This window comes from Tupaia chinensis, unplaced genomic scaffold, assembly GCF_000334495.1.
Source record: "Tupaia chinensis unplaced genomic scaffold, TupChi_1.0 Scaffold000052_1, whole genome shotgun sequence".
NCBI lineage: Eukaryota > Metazoa > Chordata > Mammalia > Scandentia > Tupaiidae > Tupaia > Tupaia belangeri.
In genome coordinates, this window is record NW_006159510.1 from 4,996,472 (window position 1) to 5,014,179 (window position 17,708).

The 17,708-nt window shown below is 42.8% G+C and overlaps 1 protein-coding gene across 1 annotated transcript in view; it reads left to right on the top strand.

The window, feature by feature from the left end:
• DIP2C (DIP2 acetate--CoA ligase C (putative)) overlaps positions 1-17,708 on the top strand; it is a 213,468-nt gene that overhangs the window by 173,418 nt on the left and 22,342 nt on the right. The window contains exons 32-33 of the mRNA XM_027775359.1: positions 12-133; positions 17,219-17,280. Of these exons, the coding sequence (XP_027631160.1) occupies positions 12-133; positions 17,219-17,280 (184 nt within the window). The remainder of the gene's footprint in view (positions 1-11; positions 134-17,218; positions 17,281-17,708) is intronic.

Genomic DNA, 17,708 nt, shown 5'->3' on the forward strand with positions numbered 1-17,708 from the left:
AGTTGTGTCGTAAGATCTGCCTCGGATAGCACTCACACAGTCATTCTCAAAACTGTTTAAGGACCTGGGCCTCCACCCACGGGCTGTTAGTACGTCATTTGGCTGCAGAGTGAACCTGGCAATTTGCTTGCAGGTGAGTTTTGTCTGTATCAGTAAATGCAGAAGTCAAAAGCGTACCTTTAAGTGACAGGTGTGCAGCAGCACCGACATGTAGCATACCAATATTTTCCTTGGCTGATGCTAGCTACCTTTAGAGTGTCATTTAATCAAATGCGTGTGGCCAGTGCACACTTATTTCTTTGTACCTATAGGCTGCATTTGTATCCATTGTGGATAACTACTAGCCTATTGCCCCTTCTGTTCTGTAACATTTTAACTTTTGTCACGGGAGTAGCAGTGTGTCTAGACCTCTGGTATTAGATTTCTTAAAGGTTAGATACTAGACAAATGTTTCACTGTAAAAATATCCTGTCTCTGGAGTATGGAGTCTCCTGTAGGTAGACAGTAATTTCTGTAGGAAGAATTTCACTACATTAAGTAGGTTTGGGAGCAGGCTGCTGTCATGGCAACATAGAACATAGCTGCCTTTCTGCCAAATAAGTGTGTTTTCACAAGACAGCTCTAGATTAACATGGTTACATTTTTCCCCTTAGTTTATTTCTTTTTTTAAAAAAATAATTATTTATGTATTTAATTTCATTTGTTATTACTATTTTTTAATTTGACCAAACGGAGTCAGAGAGAGAAAAGGAAAGTAAGAAAGCAAGCTACCAGGTCCAGGACTCAAAGTGTGGTCGGTCAAGTGGGAATATAGTGCCCTTAACCACCACACCACCTGCTGGACCCCTCCTTAGTCCATTTTTCACCACTTTCACTGTATCTTTTGTTTTGGAAACTTTTAACATAAATACACCAATCCATAGTGATCATGATGCCAGATGAGGACTGTCAAGGAAAAGGGGAAAGCATACAGCAGTGCCCTTCCCAAAATTTCCCATACATACCCAGCATCTCGGCCAGCCAGGGCCACAGGGTTTGTTCCTTGAACACACCTAAGACATGCACTCGACTCATAGCAGGGGCTGGTGAGATGAAGGGTAGCATGCATCGCTCCACTTCCTGGTGCGCCCCACTGTCCCTTTCATTTATGATCCCAAAGGTCATGTCCTGAGGTGACTGGTGTGGATGAGCCTCAGAAAGCACTTGGTCCACTGCTTTCTTGCCCATTTGAAGTGCTCAGTCTTAGGCACTGTAGCAGAGGAAGGAACCTGTCCTCTTCGCATGTCCTGAGTCCAAGGAGATCACTTTAGAAAAATAGCTACTGAAAATGTTTTCTAACTTTCATTTTGGGTGTTCCTTGCTTCCACTTCCTTCTGTTTGAATTAGTTATATTTTTAAAAAAGTATAGAGGCTGTCAGGTGGCATGATGGTTAAGGTGCTAGACTCCCACATGATCATCCATGGTTCAAGTCCTGGACCTGGTAGCTTGCTTCTTCACTTTCTCTCTCTTTGGCCAAAATAATAATAATAATAATAATAATAATAATAATAAAGAATTGTTTTTTAAAAGAAGTGTAAATGATCAAATTCTTTTCATGAGTCAATTAAACCTTGTCCTAGGATTGAAATTTATTTCCTTCTCTAAGAGGTAGTCTAAAGAATTGAATTTATCTCACCCAGACGAGTTCTCCAGGAATTAAAGCTTGCTTTCTCTGTTCACCTTATGCTCCTCATAAACGTTTCTAGCCATCTGTTCCAGTAGGAGAAATGGTGAAGGCAGACCCCCACTTCTTACTTACTCAGCACTGGCGCCATGTCACACTTCACTTCCCTTGTTTTGAAAGTGGTGGGGACTCCCCAGTCAAGAGCAAATCAGTAATTCATATGAAAAGCAGGTGACTGGTCACAGATATTTCTGGGTTTTGTTTTTCTCCCCAAAAGTTGGGAGAAAGGAAAAAGATTGGAGAATGGGTTCCCTATTAGCTTACTGACATTTAGCACTTGTTGGCTCCGGAAGGAGACAGAGTTCTACACTTCATGGTATAAAATTTAAAAATTGGAGGTGGAAAGAATAGAATACATGCATTTCTTTACTTTTTCGTGTATAGCCATCTACCTGGTTTCAAAATATTTAAGATTTATGAGGAAGGAGCATAGTAAGTAGGAGGAGATAAAATACATTAATAAGAAATTTAAAGAAAAGGAGATGAAAGAAAAATATGGTTAAGGAAGTGATGCAGGGTCCAAAATGAAGTTGGTGTGCGAATCTTTGCCATGAGCACCTGGGCCACAGGCTCCCTCATTACGGTGCCTCAGCTCCTGGGTCAGAGCCTGGCACCTGGTGGGTGCTTACTAAGTATGCGTTATAAAGATGTTAAGGAAGTGAGGCTTTATATTCTCCACAGGAAATAGCAGTGTGAGTTTTTTATTTTGTAGAAAATAACTCCATCAATATAGCTATTAATTCAGCAGTTAATTCTAGTTATCTTGGGTCTTGGCGCTATTTTGCAGTGTTGGCAGCATCTTTAAACATTTTTGCACATTTTCAGGATTTTATTCCTATGTATTTGCTTCTCAATTCATTTTAAGCCAGCTTCTCCTTTTCTGAATGGTTACTAGAAATTACTTAGAGAGGGGAGCAGCAGAGGGTGTAATGGCTACGTCTCTGGACTCCCACATAGTCAACTGAGGTTTGTGTCCAAGACCCAACGGTTTAAAATTTATGCCGGGAGCGTGTGCATGCCCAAGATCCCGAGAAGAGAAAGGAGAAGGGTTGTTGTTGGTGCTCTGGTCCTGTCACCATCCAGCCCCAGCCTCTCTCTTCCCTTTGTGTAGTTGATACTAAATTCCTTTCTCTATCACGTGTCTTCAAGTTCTGCTCCCTGCCCCTTGGCTCACGCTGTCCTGCCGGGAGTGTGTGCCCCACTGGCTTCACGTGGCAAATCAGTTTCTCCCTCCAGGCACCGCTGCGAAGTCTTTTCTAATTCCTCTGGGTCCGAGTACTTTCCTCCCCCTGAATTCCCATGGCTCTTCACCCCTGCACCAACTTCACATTTTCTACTGTGTTCCATGACCCCTTTTACCAAAGGATCTCCCTTGTGCCAACACAATGTGTCTTGTTCTCACCCAGTCCCTTCTCAATGTTGGATGTATTTCATGAAAGTACTGAAGTAGATTCCTTTAACTTCTTTCCCATACGTTTACACATGACACACATTAGAGAAGTTAAACATATACCTTTTTTTTCTTGGAGAGGTTTTCGCTATAGGGCGTGTGCGCTCGCCAGACAGAGAGAGACATAAAGACAGAAAGCAAGAAATCACCTCCCAAGGGGGGATGGCCACACCGCAATCCCTTCTCCTCCATTCTCCTCCTGGGATCTTGGGCACGCACGCACATGCACCCGGCCTGAGTTTTAAGCCACCGTGTCCAGGACGCGAACTGCGGTCGACTACGTGGGAGTCCAGCGACACAGCCATTACGCTAACTGCTAGTTCCAGAGAAGTTAGACATATACTTTTTAAATTAGAGTCTAGTCTCCTAAAAGTACATTCAGGAACCACTGAATTTCTGTGAAATGAACCCACGCTGTGAAACTGCACCCAACAGAAGCCCTCGTCATTGCTGGTGACTTCCCTCCAGGTGAAAATCACAGGTTGCTGCTCTTTGAGATTCCGTATTTCAACACAAACAGGAAGTCCAGGACCGCCACCTTCAGAAAAAAGACATTGACACTTAAAACCCCAAGACACAGGGAGCCAGCAGGTGGCATGGTGGTTAAGGCACTGGACTCCCACGTGGCTGACCATGGTTCAAACTCCGGACCTGGCAACTTGAAAATCATGCTGGACGCGTGTGCATACATGCCCCAAATCCCAAGAGAATGGAGGAGTAGGGGCTGCAGAGTGGCTATGCCCCCTGGGATGACCTCTCCCTTTCTCTTTCTTTGTTTCTCTCCAGCAAGTACATGCACCCTGTGGGGAAAAAAAAAATTAAAACAACAATAACAAAAAAGTACCATACATTCTTTTCTTTCAGTCTGTCTGTCTTGGCCATAGTGTGTATGCACTCACAGGAAAGAGACAGAAAAGGACAGAGAAAGGGAAAGGGAGAGATCACTATGACTCCTGGGGACTGGGGAAGGGGATGGCCATGCCACTACCCTTCTCTTCCATTCTCCCAAGATTTCCAGCATACACACACACACCTGATGTGGTTTTCAAGCCATGGGTCCAGAGCTTGAACTATGGTCAGCCAAGTGGGAGTCCAATACCTTAACCACCACTCTATCTGCTGGCCCCCACCATACATTCTTTAAGAAATGCTTTGGACTCCTGTCTTCAGTTAGCATCAAGTTACCTTTCCACTCTTATTAAGGGTAAAGTTTGGTCATTTCATTTTTAAGGCACAAGATATTAAGGCTCAAAGAAGTTCAATGAGCTTTACTAACTGACAGAGCTAGGAAATAAAATAGAAATGTAGATGTTGGAGTCTTTGTTATTCTTCGGAATGACGTTTCTCAGAAACTTTAGCTATAAAAAGTGACTTGAAAATAATTTCATTCTGGGGAACCAGCAGTTAGCGTAATGGCTATGTCGCTGGATTCCCACATAGTTGACCGCGGTTCGCGTCCCGGACCCGGTGGCTTAAAACTCACGCCGGGCACGTGTGCGTGCGCGCCCAAGATCCCAAGAGGAGAATGGAGGAGAAGGGATTGAGGCGTGACCATCCCCCCCGGGGGGTGATTTCTCGCTTTCTGTCTCTATGTCTCTGTCTGGCGAGCGCACGCGCCCTATAGTGAAAATCTCTCCAAAAAAAATAATAATAATAATAATAATTTCATTCTGTTAAATTTATGATAAAAATGGACATTAGAAAGATCAATTTATGATTTCTGTCTTTAATTCAATTTAACATAAATTTCTCTTAGTACTAGTAACAAGTGTCATTTGTTTATTAACCTTTATTGGAAAAGATATTCCCCCGGGTCACAATTACTCTTCAGAAACATAAGCTGGAAGGTCTTTGATAACATTAGATTAGAAAATGTAGTTCACTGTAACAGAAAAAATAGCATCTTCCTTCCAGCAGAAGAATGGAAGAAATAATGAGGTCTTCTATTTTCTAAAAGAGACCTAAATTGTTTCTTTTTTAGGAAAAACTTCAGCAGAACTTGTGGGCTTTATTATATAGAAAAATAATGATTGTGTGAGAAGAAAGCTTTATTTTAAGTAGCCTTGTGGAATTAGATCAATAGTAAAAGTTGTCGTCCACCTTAAATCTTGAAGCTCACACAATGAAAGAGAAAATACGGCCCCGCTGGTGATAGTCATTGATTCTTGGGAAGAATAACAAAGTGAAAGGCTTGGAGGGTGATATAAATCTTAAGTAATTCTCAAAGGGAAAGAAGTCGTTCTAATAAGACTTTCATTAATTTCAGCTCTCAAGTCAGTAGTTTCCCCTACACTGCTTTTCGATGAGGGACGTACAAATAAATAAGGTGCCGATGGGGGTTTGCATGCTCCAGGGAATTCGTCACATTCAGCTGGAACTTTTACATCCTCTCCTGCTGCTATACGTTGTTCTAGATAATGAAAACGAATATTTGAGATCATGGAAACTGTACTCTCAATTACCTAGTAAATCAGTCAGCATTCTAATTTGTAAGCAACGAAAACCTCCTCTGGCAATTTAAATGAAAAGGAATTTGTTAAAATGTCATTGGAGAGCTCTCTGCCTCACTGAGGGTGCTTGAGAGCCAGTTTCGAGATTGTGCATGCAGGGACAGCCAGCCGTGCCCCAGTGTGTTCTTATGAGGACACCACACCTGGGGGCCGTGCCACTGACCTGGCTCCTGACCTCAGACTCCCCCCAGCGTGGCTGTCCACACGCCTTAATCTCATTCAGACTCCTTCACTGCTGAGCACGAGAGCTCAGTGCTGCCTTGTGCCCTGCATGGATGCAGCTGGTTTGCAGAGGCTTGGTTACCTGCCCACGCCCCAGCTCCAGAGAGGCTGCAAGCAGAGCATCTGGGATTTTCAGTTCCATATGCAGATTGGGGCTCCATATCCCACCAGGACTCTCAAAGTGTGGGAGTTCCCCAAATACAGAAAGTGGGTCCAAAGGGAATGCAGATGCCTGCTTCCCCCCTCCCCCCACCCCTTTGGCTTCCCAACACTGATGCACACTCTTCATCCCATTTTTATACACCCCTACCCTACCCCACCCCCAAAACCACGGTGCAGCTTTCACTTTGCATCACTAATGCACTCACCCTCTGTCCACATGAGAAATAAGCCAAATACTCAGGAGTGGTTGGGGCCAATCCCAGGATCTCCTCCTCTCCATCTGCAAGGTGGAGAAGTGTACTGCCATGGTCACTGTGTAAAGGTGAGGGACTAGGGAGGGGAAAGAAGAGGGACGTTCATGTATCAATGTTTTGGACGCATAGTGTGAGCTGGTACTGGAGTTGTTGCATCAAACAAATAATCAGTGTTGAACCTGCCAGTTGCTGGGAGTCTGTCTGCACCCTCAGGAATATTAGAAAAACTAGCATAGTTCAGGGTCCTGGGAGACACTGAGGAGATGTCTACAGGTGACTGCACGCTTCAGTGTTCACTTTGGTTTGAGTCGTCTCTTGTCATCACAAGCAAGTGACTACCACAGTCATGGAAAGTTCCTGGGGTTTAGTCTGCGCCTTGAACTAGGAACTAAGACTCTGCGCTCACCGGTCATTCTCCGAGTTCAGAAGCACAGACAGACCCGGCCCTCCCCCTCATGGTCTGACTGTTTTCTTGCTGTTTTGTAGCTCAGCAGGTCTTGAACTAAAGCTTCCATGGTCAGTTTTCTTCAAGGTCAGAGATGGAGTTTAGACCTGCCATCTGTACAATCTCTTCACAACTGCTGCTCTGGTGTGGTTCAAAGCAGAAGCAGACAATACTAAATGGATGGACATGACTGTGTTCCAGTAAAACTCTGCAAAAGCAGGCTGCCCATCCTTGGTTGACCTGTGAAAGTGGTTTCATTCACCAACTTGCCGGTAGATGGCAGCACTGCTGGAGTCCAGCCCAGTGTATGAGTTGGATTTTCACCACCTTTGGCCCCTGCCCAAGCAGATCATCTATTTCAGAGCCCCTCCCCCCCAATTTCCCTGACAATGTTACCTGCAGAGACTTCTGCTATCAATTTCTAAATCAGTTAAAGTACTTAATACCAACCACAGAAATGAGCTCTGACTCCAGCAAAATAAGTTTTTCAACAAGGATTTTGAACTTCCTCTTTTCATTGAGAGTTTTAGATACCAGTGTTTCAATCCTAAAAATTAGAACAATCTGTTTAATAGACAAAATCTTAGTTTCTAAGATCAATTAGCTGAAGATTCAAAGAAATCCAGATGAATCAAATTCTTCTAGAAGGAGTGAGACCTGAATTTGATTTCTTCCTTGGCAGAGGAGTTGCAGGGAATCCACTGCAGGGGGCATCGCAGAAAGCCAGCTGAATCTGTTTAACAGCCAAGTGGAGTTGGGCCAGGTGCTGGCAGCAGAGCCAGAGGGTGAGAGCTCCTGCAAAGTGGACAGGACAGGACCATCTCCAAATCCAAGGCAGTAGTTTCTGGAAGGCAGGGAACAGGAGCTGATGAACTTATCTGAGGTTGTCCAGGCTTTTGAATGCAGAGTCACAGGCCTCTGAGGTCTGAGGAGGGGCCCAGAGGATAACACCAGTCTTCTGAGGCATTTGGACCGCAGACAGCAAGACAGTGGCTGCCAGCACTGAAGAGCAGGGAGGCTGGTGCCTCTCCCCCACAGTGGCCCAGATGACAGGGCATTCCACCAGTGCCTAGAAATGAGGGTGGGGCCTCCGCCTAGTGCAGTGTATTACTGCCTTCTAAAAGCTCGGGGTTCTGCAGCATAATGGGCTGAGAATAGAAAGGAAAGAGAACCGCCCAGCTATCTAAAACACCAGCGGCCAAGCCATGAAGTAGAAAGAAATCACCACAGTGTAGAAAGGAACCTTGCCAGTGCTCCTAGCCGAGATCCTGGTCCTGCTCAGAGGCAGGCTCAGCTAGCATTGAACTAAGTTCTAACTAAGGATTCAAGAAAGCCAGGACCATGCTCAACTACAGCACAGATTTATTTAGGGTCCAAACAAGTGACTTGACTGGAGAACAAGTGTGCCTTTTTCTGAGCATTGTATTTACTTCAGTCTCTATACACAGTGTATGCTACGCAATCAAAAATTAGACATATGCAGAAGCAAGAAAATGTGACACATGGTCACAAGAGGAAGCAGTTAATAAACTTAATAGATGTATTGGAATTATTAGAGACTTTAAAATAGCTGCGATATGTTCAGGAGTCTAGTTGAAAAGATATATGACGTGTTTAAGGAGAAAGGGCTTTTATAGAAAGGTAGACACTATAAAAGATGCTATAGAAATGCTAGAAATGAAAACTGTAGTGCTAGAAATTTGAAATTCCCCATGATTTAATAGAAGACTAGATGAGCAGAGGAAAAGTATTATTGAATAAACCAAGTCCCAACTACAGGAGTGTTCTGAACTGGAACACAAACAGATGGAACAAGGAGTATGAAATCTGTGGCTCTAATATTCCTGCACGTTCCAGAAAGGGGATGAGGATGGTGAAAGAAAATGGAGCAAGTGAATAATTTGAGGACATAATGGCAAAGATTGATGAGAGATATCAACCCATGCCTCAGCGTACTCCAGACAGAGAAAATAAGAAGAAAACCTCACCCAAACATGTGGAATGTTGAAACCCAGTGATAAAGAGGCCGTCTTAAAGCTGCTACAAAGCTAACGAAGCAGTATGTGTGGAGAAATAATGAAAACGAACCTGTCAGAAATGATGGAAGTCAAATACAAGCAATGATATATTCCAAGTGTTAAAAGAATATTTATCCAGCAAAATATCCTTCAAAGTGGAAGATAAAGCAGATGTTTCGAGACAGGGCAAATCCGAGAGAGTTCATCACCTGTAATATACATCATAAGAAATGCTGATACATTGACTGTGGTTCCAGACCCGGCTGCTTCAACTCATGCCAGGCACATGTGCATGCGAGTCCAAAATCCTGAGAGGAGAATGAAGAAGGGACTATGGTGTGACCATCCCTCCCCCAGGTGTGGGGGTGGTGGTGATTTCTCGCTTTCTCTCTCTCTCTCTTGTGAGCACATGCACCCTATATTAGAAATCTCAAAAAAAAAAAAAGTTAAGAACTTTCTCAGTAGAAAAAGAAATGATAGCAAAATGGAGATGAAATTTGTAAGAACAGGTAGAGAATGCTTGAAAAGGGTAAATATATTTTTTAAATCTATAAATGTATAGTTACAGAAATATCCTTTTTTAAAATTTTAATTTACATTTACTCACATATATCTTTACAGTGTACATTGCTTTTTTGTTGTTGCATGAATACCATGCATATCAGTTAAGACAAAGAAGTTACTATAGACACTATCATCGGCAAGTAGCTTTTCTTTTTTTTTGTTAATTATACATACCTTTTTTCTTCCCCTTTCCCTCCTTCTCTCCCTCCATTACCCACCCCTGAGTTACCCCTGTCCTGTTACCCCCTCCTTACTATCTCTAGTATCTACCTACCATTGCCCCCCCTGTTTCCATATCTTCTAAACTTTCCGTTTTGGCCATAGAGCACAGATAATCAGTATATATTGAGTGGGGACATACAAAGTCTGTCATAGTCTGGCTTGCTTCACTTAGCATTAAATCTTCCATGTTCATCCACTTTGTATTAAATGTCAGGGGCTTCATTGTTTTTTTATGGCTGAGTAGTATTCCAGAGTGCATATGCCACATTTCTTTTCAATTCAGTCATCTATTTTCAGACATTTGGGTTGATTCCATGTCCTAAAAATTGTAAACAATGCTGCAATAAACATGGATGTGCAAGTGTTTTTCCAACTGAGGGATTTTCTGTCCTTTAGGTAAATACCTAAGAGTGGAATTACTGGATCATATGGTAGTTTTATTTGTAGCTTTCTGAGGAATCTCCGTATGTTCTCCAAAGTGGTTGTACTAATTTGCTTTCCTATCAACAGTGTAGGAGAGGTCCCTTTTCACCACAGCCTAGCTAGTGCTTTTCATTATTTTTTAAATTTTAGCCATTCTGTCTGGGGTTAAGTAGTATCTCTTTGTGGTTTTGATTTGCATTTCCTTATGATAAGAGATGGCAGACAACTATTTAAAGCAGAACTAGTAGCAACTGAGCAGTTTGTAGCATCTGTAGGAGTAACAGCTGAGACAGCAGGACCTCAGGGCAGAAGGGCAGGGAAACTGAAATACTCTGCTGTGAGATTGTTCCATTGCTGATAGAGTACTGTGATACTTGATGCAAATTTTCCTCTCTACACATAAAAACTAATGGTAAGAAGCTCAATAGAAAGATAAAACCCTATACCAAAGATATTCCAGTCACACACATACAAAAAAAAGGAGGGGCAGCAGATGGTGTGGTGGTTAAGGTACTGGATCCCACTTACAGTCCCAGACCTGGCAGCTTGAAAATCATGCCTGGCACACATGTGCGTGCCCATAATCCCAAGAGGAGGTGGAGGAGAAGAGATTGTGGCATGGCCATCCACCTGGCTGGTGAATTTTCACTTTCTCTCTTTCTCTGTGGTGAGTGCACATACCCATGGCAAAAATCTTTAAAAATAATAATAATAATAATGGAGCAAAAAACAAAAGGAACCCCCCCAAAAAACAGCTAACTTTATCAATAATTACATTGAAAGTAAATGAGGTGTGGATGATGGTGATTGCTATGGTCTGAATGTATATATCCCCCACCCCCAATTCAATGTGATAACAAATCTCATATATTAAAAAATTGCCATTTGTTAATATTGCCACCAATCTCACCAGAAAATTCTACATATTAGGAAGTTGTCCAAGTACACAATGAAGGATACAAATTTTCAAAAATTATACATCTATATATATATATATACACATATATATGTGTGTGTGTGTGAATTTTCTTTGCTATAGGGTGTGTGTGCTGGCCAGAGAAAGAGAGTGAGTTAGAAGAAAAGTGAGAAAGCACCCCTCCGGGGCTATGGCCACAGTGCAATTCCTTCTCTTCCATTCTCTTCTTGAGATTTCAGGCACAGACACACATATATACCTGACATGAGTTTCAGGCCACCAGGTCCAGCCAGGGCTTGAACCACTGTAGGCCATGTGGCAGTCTAGTGCCTTAACAACCACGCCACCTCCTGACCTTCAAAAATGAATTTTTTTCTTGAATGTCCAAATGTATTATTAGCAACAAATACTTAGATTTCTCTTCCTCCCAGTAACAGGCTCACTTCGTTCCTTTTCAAGAAAATGTTCAGGAGATACCCATGTCTAAATATCAGTCTGTCCGGACTCGCAGGTGGTGTAATGGTTACATTGCTGGACTTCCACATAGTCAGCCCCAGTTCCAGACCCGGACCCGGTGACTTAAAAATCACAACGGGTGCATGTGGGTGATTTCTCACTTTCTGTCTGTCTGTCTCTCTCTGGTGAGCACAGGTACCCTATAGCAAAAATCTCTCTTAAAAAAAAGAAAAAAATATATAATCAGTCTGTCACTTATTCTTGGAAGTAAAGTTGGAGTTCAATGAAAAAAACCAGTAAGGCAGGCTTACAGCTCAGGGCTGTGCCTTTCCTGGAGACAAACATCCCAGAGTTGGTCATTTTTAACTCATGGAGTATTAAACAGGCATCTGTAGTCAACATGTAATCAAGTTAATGCTTTTCATCACTTTATCGAAGGTATTCATGAGGGAGACTATTGTTTTCTTTCATCTGCAGGGACAGATATGCCTCTGGGGTTCTGTGGCCCCACCGTGACTGAGGCCATGTGTCTGCTCAAACCACTTCTCCGCCCATCAGTGCAAAGGTCAGCATGGCAGGAAAGGAAATCCACATTTTAGGATTGATAAGAAAGTAATTTTGACTTCACAGTTTCCCTGCAAGTCCCAAAGACTCTGGAGACCTATGGGCCAACTTAGAAAACCACTGCTTTAACTTTAATAGTGACTTTTAAAAAGATTTAGCTGGATAAATTCTTTTATTTTCTTTATTTTTTGGAGAGGTTTTTGCTACAGGGCACATGCGCTCTCCAGAAAGACAGAGACAAAGAGATAGAAAGCGAGAAATCACCCACCCCCCAGGGGGATGGCCATGCCACAATTGCTTCTCCTCCATTTTCCTCTTGGAATCTTGGGCACGCATGCACACGGTGTGAGTTTAAGCCACCGGGTCTGGGACTCAAACCACGGTCAACTACATGGAAGTCCAGCAACACAGCCATTACACCAACTGCTGGTCCCGAGCTAGAGAGATTCCTACCAGTTTCTCTTAGCCCTTAGATAATGAGCATATTGAACCAATGTGCCCTCTCAGCCTGCCTCCAGGTTAGCCCAAAGTTTACATTTCATTTACTCTAATTTCTAAAATATATAGTAAAAAGAAAAATAGTTTGACAGCTATGTAAAGATGTCAGAGTAGCAAAATCAAATAATGAATAGGACTTAGAGGTTCCCTATCATATTGGTTAAGATTTGGAAATCCGGTGGAGTTTTGTTGTTGTTGTTTCCCCAAGAAATATTTTTGCTGTAGGGTGTGTACCCTTGCTGGAGAGACAGAGGGACAGAAAGTGAGAAATCGCGTGTGCGGACCCGGTGGCTTAAATTCACTCCGGGCGTGTGCGTGTGTGCCCAAGATCCCAAGAGGAGAATGGAGAAGGGATTGCGACGTGACCATCCCCCCTGGGGGGTGATTTCTCGCTTTCTGTCTCTATGTCTCTATCTGGTGAGCGCATGCGCCCTATAGCGAAAAAATCTCTCCAAAAAAAGGAAAAAAAAAAGAGTCTTGCATGTTGTAGTCACTTTTTAGCCATCAAATGTGTGAATCAAAGTGTAAAATAGCCTTTTTTCATCAAATACATTTCTCTGAGTTTAGATCGGTACTAGCACTGTTAATGACTTCATAATGTTGCCAAGTCTGTCATGCAAGGGAAGTGTATTACATTTGTGGTTTCTAACCACAATTTAAAGATAAAAATGTAGAAAAGGTATGACAGCACTACTCAAAAATTTTATATTTAGTACATTTATTTTTATTACACAATTAAGTTTTACGTGAAGCCTGTTTTCTGATTAACATAAGATACAGTTTTAAAAATGTTTTATCTTCATTTCTGAATAAGCTTTCATTGGAACAGATCACTTTGTGTTCTGCTGGTCCTCTTAGGAAGTAGTTGATGGTCTCTAAACACATACATGCATTAGGGATGTTCTTATTTAAGACCACACTAGGATTTGCATTCTTTGGCAAGATAAATATGCACTTCATAATACATATGTTGAAATTCAGGCTAGGTACCACAGGGATTTTGAAGTTTGGAAACATTTCTGTTTTAACTTTATCTCCTCCTTGGTGCATCCTTTATTGACATGTAGACCTGCTTTGTTCTGGACATGGTGGTGTCTCCTCCACACCAGATAGAAAATAAGGTCTTGATCATCCTTTTTTTTTTTCCTGAGATACTACCTGGAACCTTTTAAGCAAAATTTGTGAATTGAGATAACTTAGAACATTGACTTATTTTTTATTCCAATTAATAATTGGTTTTCAAGGAATCATAAAAGGAGGAAATTATTTAAATCATTGCATTTAGCTTAGATACAGCAGTAAAAGCCCAGCAGCCCTTCAGAGTGCCCCTACCTTTATTAACCCAGTTATTTTCTTCCTCCTGTCCTGCCTCTAGTTTTTAAAAATAAAGATACTGAGAGATAGCAAAAGCCATAAGCACTACAATGAAGTAAGCAACAGAGAAATGGATGGAATGACACATTTATTTACATTTTGAGCCATGTAGGCCAGCTCTGTGGCCTGATGGCTAAGGAAGTGGATCGCACGTGGCAAACTGTGTGATGCCAGCCCAAGATCCAGCAGCTTGAGAAGCACGCTGGACACGGGTGTGCGTATACCCCAAAACCTTGGAGGGAGAGAGATGGAGGAAAGGGATTGAGGTGTGGCCATTCCCCATGAGAGCTTCTTTCTCCCCTTCGTCTCCCTCTCTTTCCGTTTCTCTCAGGCAAGCATTTGCTCCCTTGGGGTGGGGGGGAAATCGAACCATTGCTTATTTTTATAGACTTGGCTCCATTTTGGAAGGTAGCAGTTTTTCAATCTGACTTTATTACCAATTTTCAGCCCATAGAAAACCTGTTAAGAACTCTTCCCCGTCCCCCGCCCCCCTCCCCATTTCTGTTGTTATTGCTGGTGTCTGCCTAGCAATTGTCATTGCAGGGAATCAGGGCTGGTACTGGGCCGTGAATAAAAGCAAAATTGTGCATCATACAGGTGCCCATGAAGACGCTGCTTGTTCTACTCCTCTGGGAATATTTGGGAAAAGATACTTAAGTAGCCTAGGGAGAATGCACCTAAGGCGTTTGCCTGAGTTGCTATTTATGCTGCTGTAGATCGTGATAATGGGTAGCAGGTGGGTACTAAAACCTAGGGCGATGAGAAGAAAACGGAGGTTGACATGTCTGGGTAACAGCAAGGGTGATGATTGACAGGATACTCACTGGACAGGAATTCTTCAGGCCACTGAGCTAGATGACATGCAAGCCCGATGTTTGGTTTCTTTGTTTTGTTTTTTGACAAGTTTTTCGTTATAGGGTGTATGCGCTCACCAGATAGAGACAGAAAGCAAGAAGTCAGCCCCCACCCCAGGGGAAATGGCCATGCTGCAATCCCTTCTCCATTCTCCTCTCGGGATCTTGGGCACACGCGCACACGCACCCGGTGTGAGTTTTAAGCCACCGGGCCTGGGACGTGAACCGCAGTCAACTACATGGGAATCCAGCGACATAGCCATTACGCTAACTGCTGGTCCCCCTGATGTTTGGTTTCTTTAGGCTTCAGATGTGCTTTTGCCTCCTTTCTCTCACCCAATTTTGTGGATGAATTAGAACTAGATAACCTAATTTTAGATGTGAAAGCTTCCAGGCTCTCATTCATTATTGTAATTGGAAACTTGGAACTATTCCAATGAAGGTGCAGTCAACAGAATTAGCCCGTAAGATTTATACTCTACACCTCTCTAAGAAAAGGACGCCACCATAAAATAAAGTGCCCCACAAGACCACTCACTGTCTACATCAGAAACTAGCTCAGGTCTGTGTGTCCATGGCTAGTCACCTATTACTCTCTTCCGTTGCTCTGTTGATATGTTGACATCTTTTAAAATTTTTTTTAGCATTTAATGGTACAGTGATTAATTTGAACAGTTTCCATATTTGACATTGTTTTTGATCTTCTTTTTACTTTGTTCCCCGCTTTCTGCATTCCCCCACCCCTCATCCCATTTTAATCCTGGATCGTTCTGTGTGTGTGTCCCTTGTTTATTTCTGGTTTCTGTCGGTCTGGTGTTCTCTCCTTTCTTCTGTTCCCCACCTCCTGCTGCTGTAGCCCCACAGGCTGCGGACACTGGCCGAGCAGGTAGGGGACTTTCACACTCATTGCACCAGTGCCTGCCTCCCTCCCGCCGCTTTCAGCCGTGGGACAGACTAGAGGTTGAGACAGAGATTGACTAAGGGTCTGTAGACCCCATGATCAGGGTACTGACGGCACAGGGTGATGTCACCTCTCAGGTCTCTGCAGACGGTTTGCACCTGTGACAAACGCCAGATTTCCACTGCACACGATCAGTCATTTCTTTGCCAATTTGGGTCCATCTCCCTTGTATACTTCACTTTCCACTTTAACTGACCTGTTTTCTGGTTCTTTTGGGTTTTTTGTTTTGTTTTGTTTTGTTTTGTTTTGTTTTGTTTTGTTTTGTTTTGTTTTGTTTTGTTTTGTTTTGTTTTGTTTTGTTTTGTTTTGTTTTGTTTTGTTTTGTTTTGTTTTGTTTTGTTTTGTTTTGTTTTGTTTTGTTTTGTTTTGTTTTGTTTTGTTTTGTTTTGTTTTGTTTTGTTTTGTTTTGCCTTTTTTTAATGACCTTCTGTGGTTTTGTGTTTGTATGACTCAGAACAAATCAGTCTCCACTCAGCCCTGGTCTGTACTCAGCTTCGCTGACTCTCAAAGTCAGAAAGGATGTTCTGTTGTGCTCGCTGAGGGCCCCACCTGGAGGCCGATGCACATGGGCCCTTTTTCTCTTCCTTGGTGGCGAGACAGAGCAATAGCCAGGGTTACTGAGTAGTGTGGTATGTTTTAATAAAGTCAGGGGGTTTTTTTTCCCTGTATTTAAATATGTCATTGGTACAGAATTAAGATTCTTTTCTGAGTAATTTAAACATAGCTCTTAAATTCTAAAGAACTCCTTTTTTTTAAAATTTGTTTTTGACAAATTTGTTGTAGGGTCCATCTTTTTCTAACCGAAGTATTATATTGCCTTTCCAAGAAATGCACATAAATGTTGACTTAGTCAGACTGCTCTTAGGTGGACAGAGGTCATTGGTCAGAAGTTAGCCCACCTTAATTTTTTAAAGAGATTTATGGTGCCCAGATAAGATGTCTGGACCCCTGAGTTAAATACACAGAGAGGTCAGACCACAAAATCCCAGCTAGTGACCGAGAGAAACATACAACCTCCCTGACTTAGGTCATGGACAAAGCAGCCTCCTGCGGCTGGCCAGCTAAGGCACGAGCGGAACTTACAGGAACAAGATCGTTATCTCTGACCTCTTCCTCCTCAGTCTGTGTCAGTTTCTGTCCCATATCTGCTTCAGTATCTTGAGCTCTAAAAATACACCTTTTTGGACACACGTCCTAAAACATTCTCAGGGGATGCCTTGTATCCTTGACAACCTGCTTTGGCCAGCCAACCATTTCCTTGGCGTTTTCAACCTTCTTTTCCTTGGCAAAGTCCATGGTGCATCTTCTTATTTGTACGTATGTGATTGGTGGCCAGGGTGTGGGAACATCCGGTTTTATCTTAATCAGATGTTCCGTTTGGAATTAAGGTTTTCTAACTGAAAGTTAGCAGGTACCTTGGAAAGGTATAGTTTAGTGCTTTTAGTTTTTTGTTTCTGTTTTTGTTTTTTCTTTTTGGTTTTTTTTTTTTTTTTTTTAGTTTTAAAATTTTGCTAAAGAAATGCTTCCCAGCTAGTAAAAACCACAGACCCCCATTTCCTTCCACAGAACTCAAGTTAACCACACTGTGTTGTTGCTTGCAGGGGACCTCAGGACCTGACCCAACCACTGTCTATGTTGATATGAGAGCCCTGAGACACGACAGGTACGTTGTGCTGTCTCTCATTTCATTTGTTCTCCCCACATGCAGGTCTCCATTTGGAAGGAGGAGCAACAATGTTACCTGCTCAAAGCACAATCATGAATAAAACGGTAGAGTGGGCAAGTTGGCTCAGACTTGGCAAATGAAAATTCTGTTGCTCAGCAGCAGCAGTACAGACCCAGCGGCAGTACATGCAGTGGGAGCACAGACACAGTGGTAGTACATGCACTGGGGGCACAGACGCAGGGGCAGTACATGCAGTGGGGGCACAGATGCAGGGGCAGTACATGCAGTGGGAACACAGATGCAGGGGCAGTACATGCAGTGGAAGCACAGACACAGTGGTAGTACATGCCGTGGGGGCACAGACACAGCAGTAGTACATGCAGTGGGGACACAGACGCAGGGGCAGTACATGCAGTGGGAGCAGA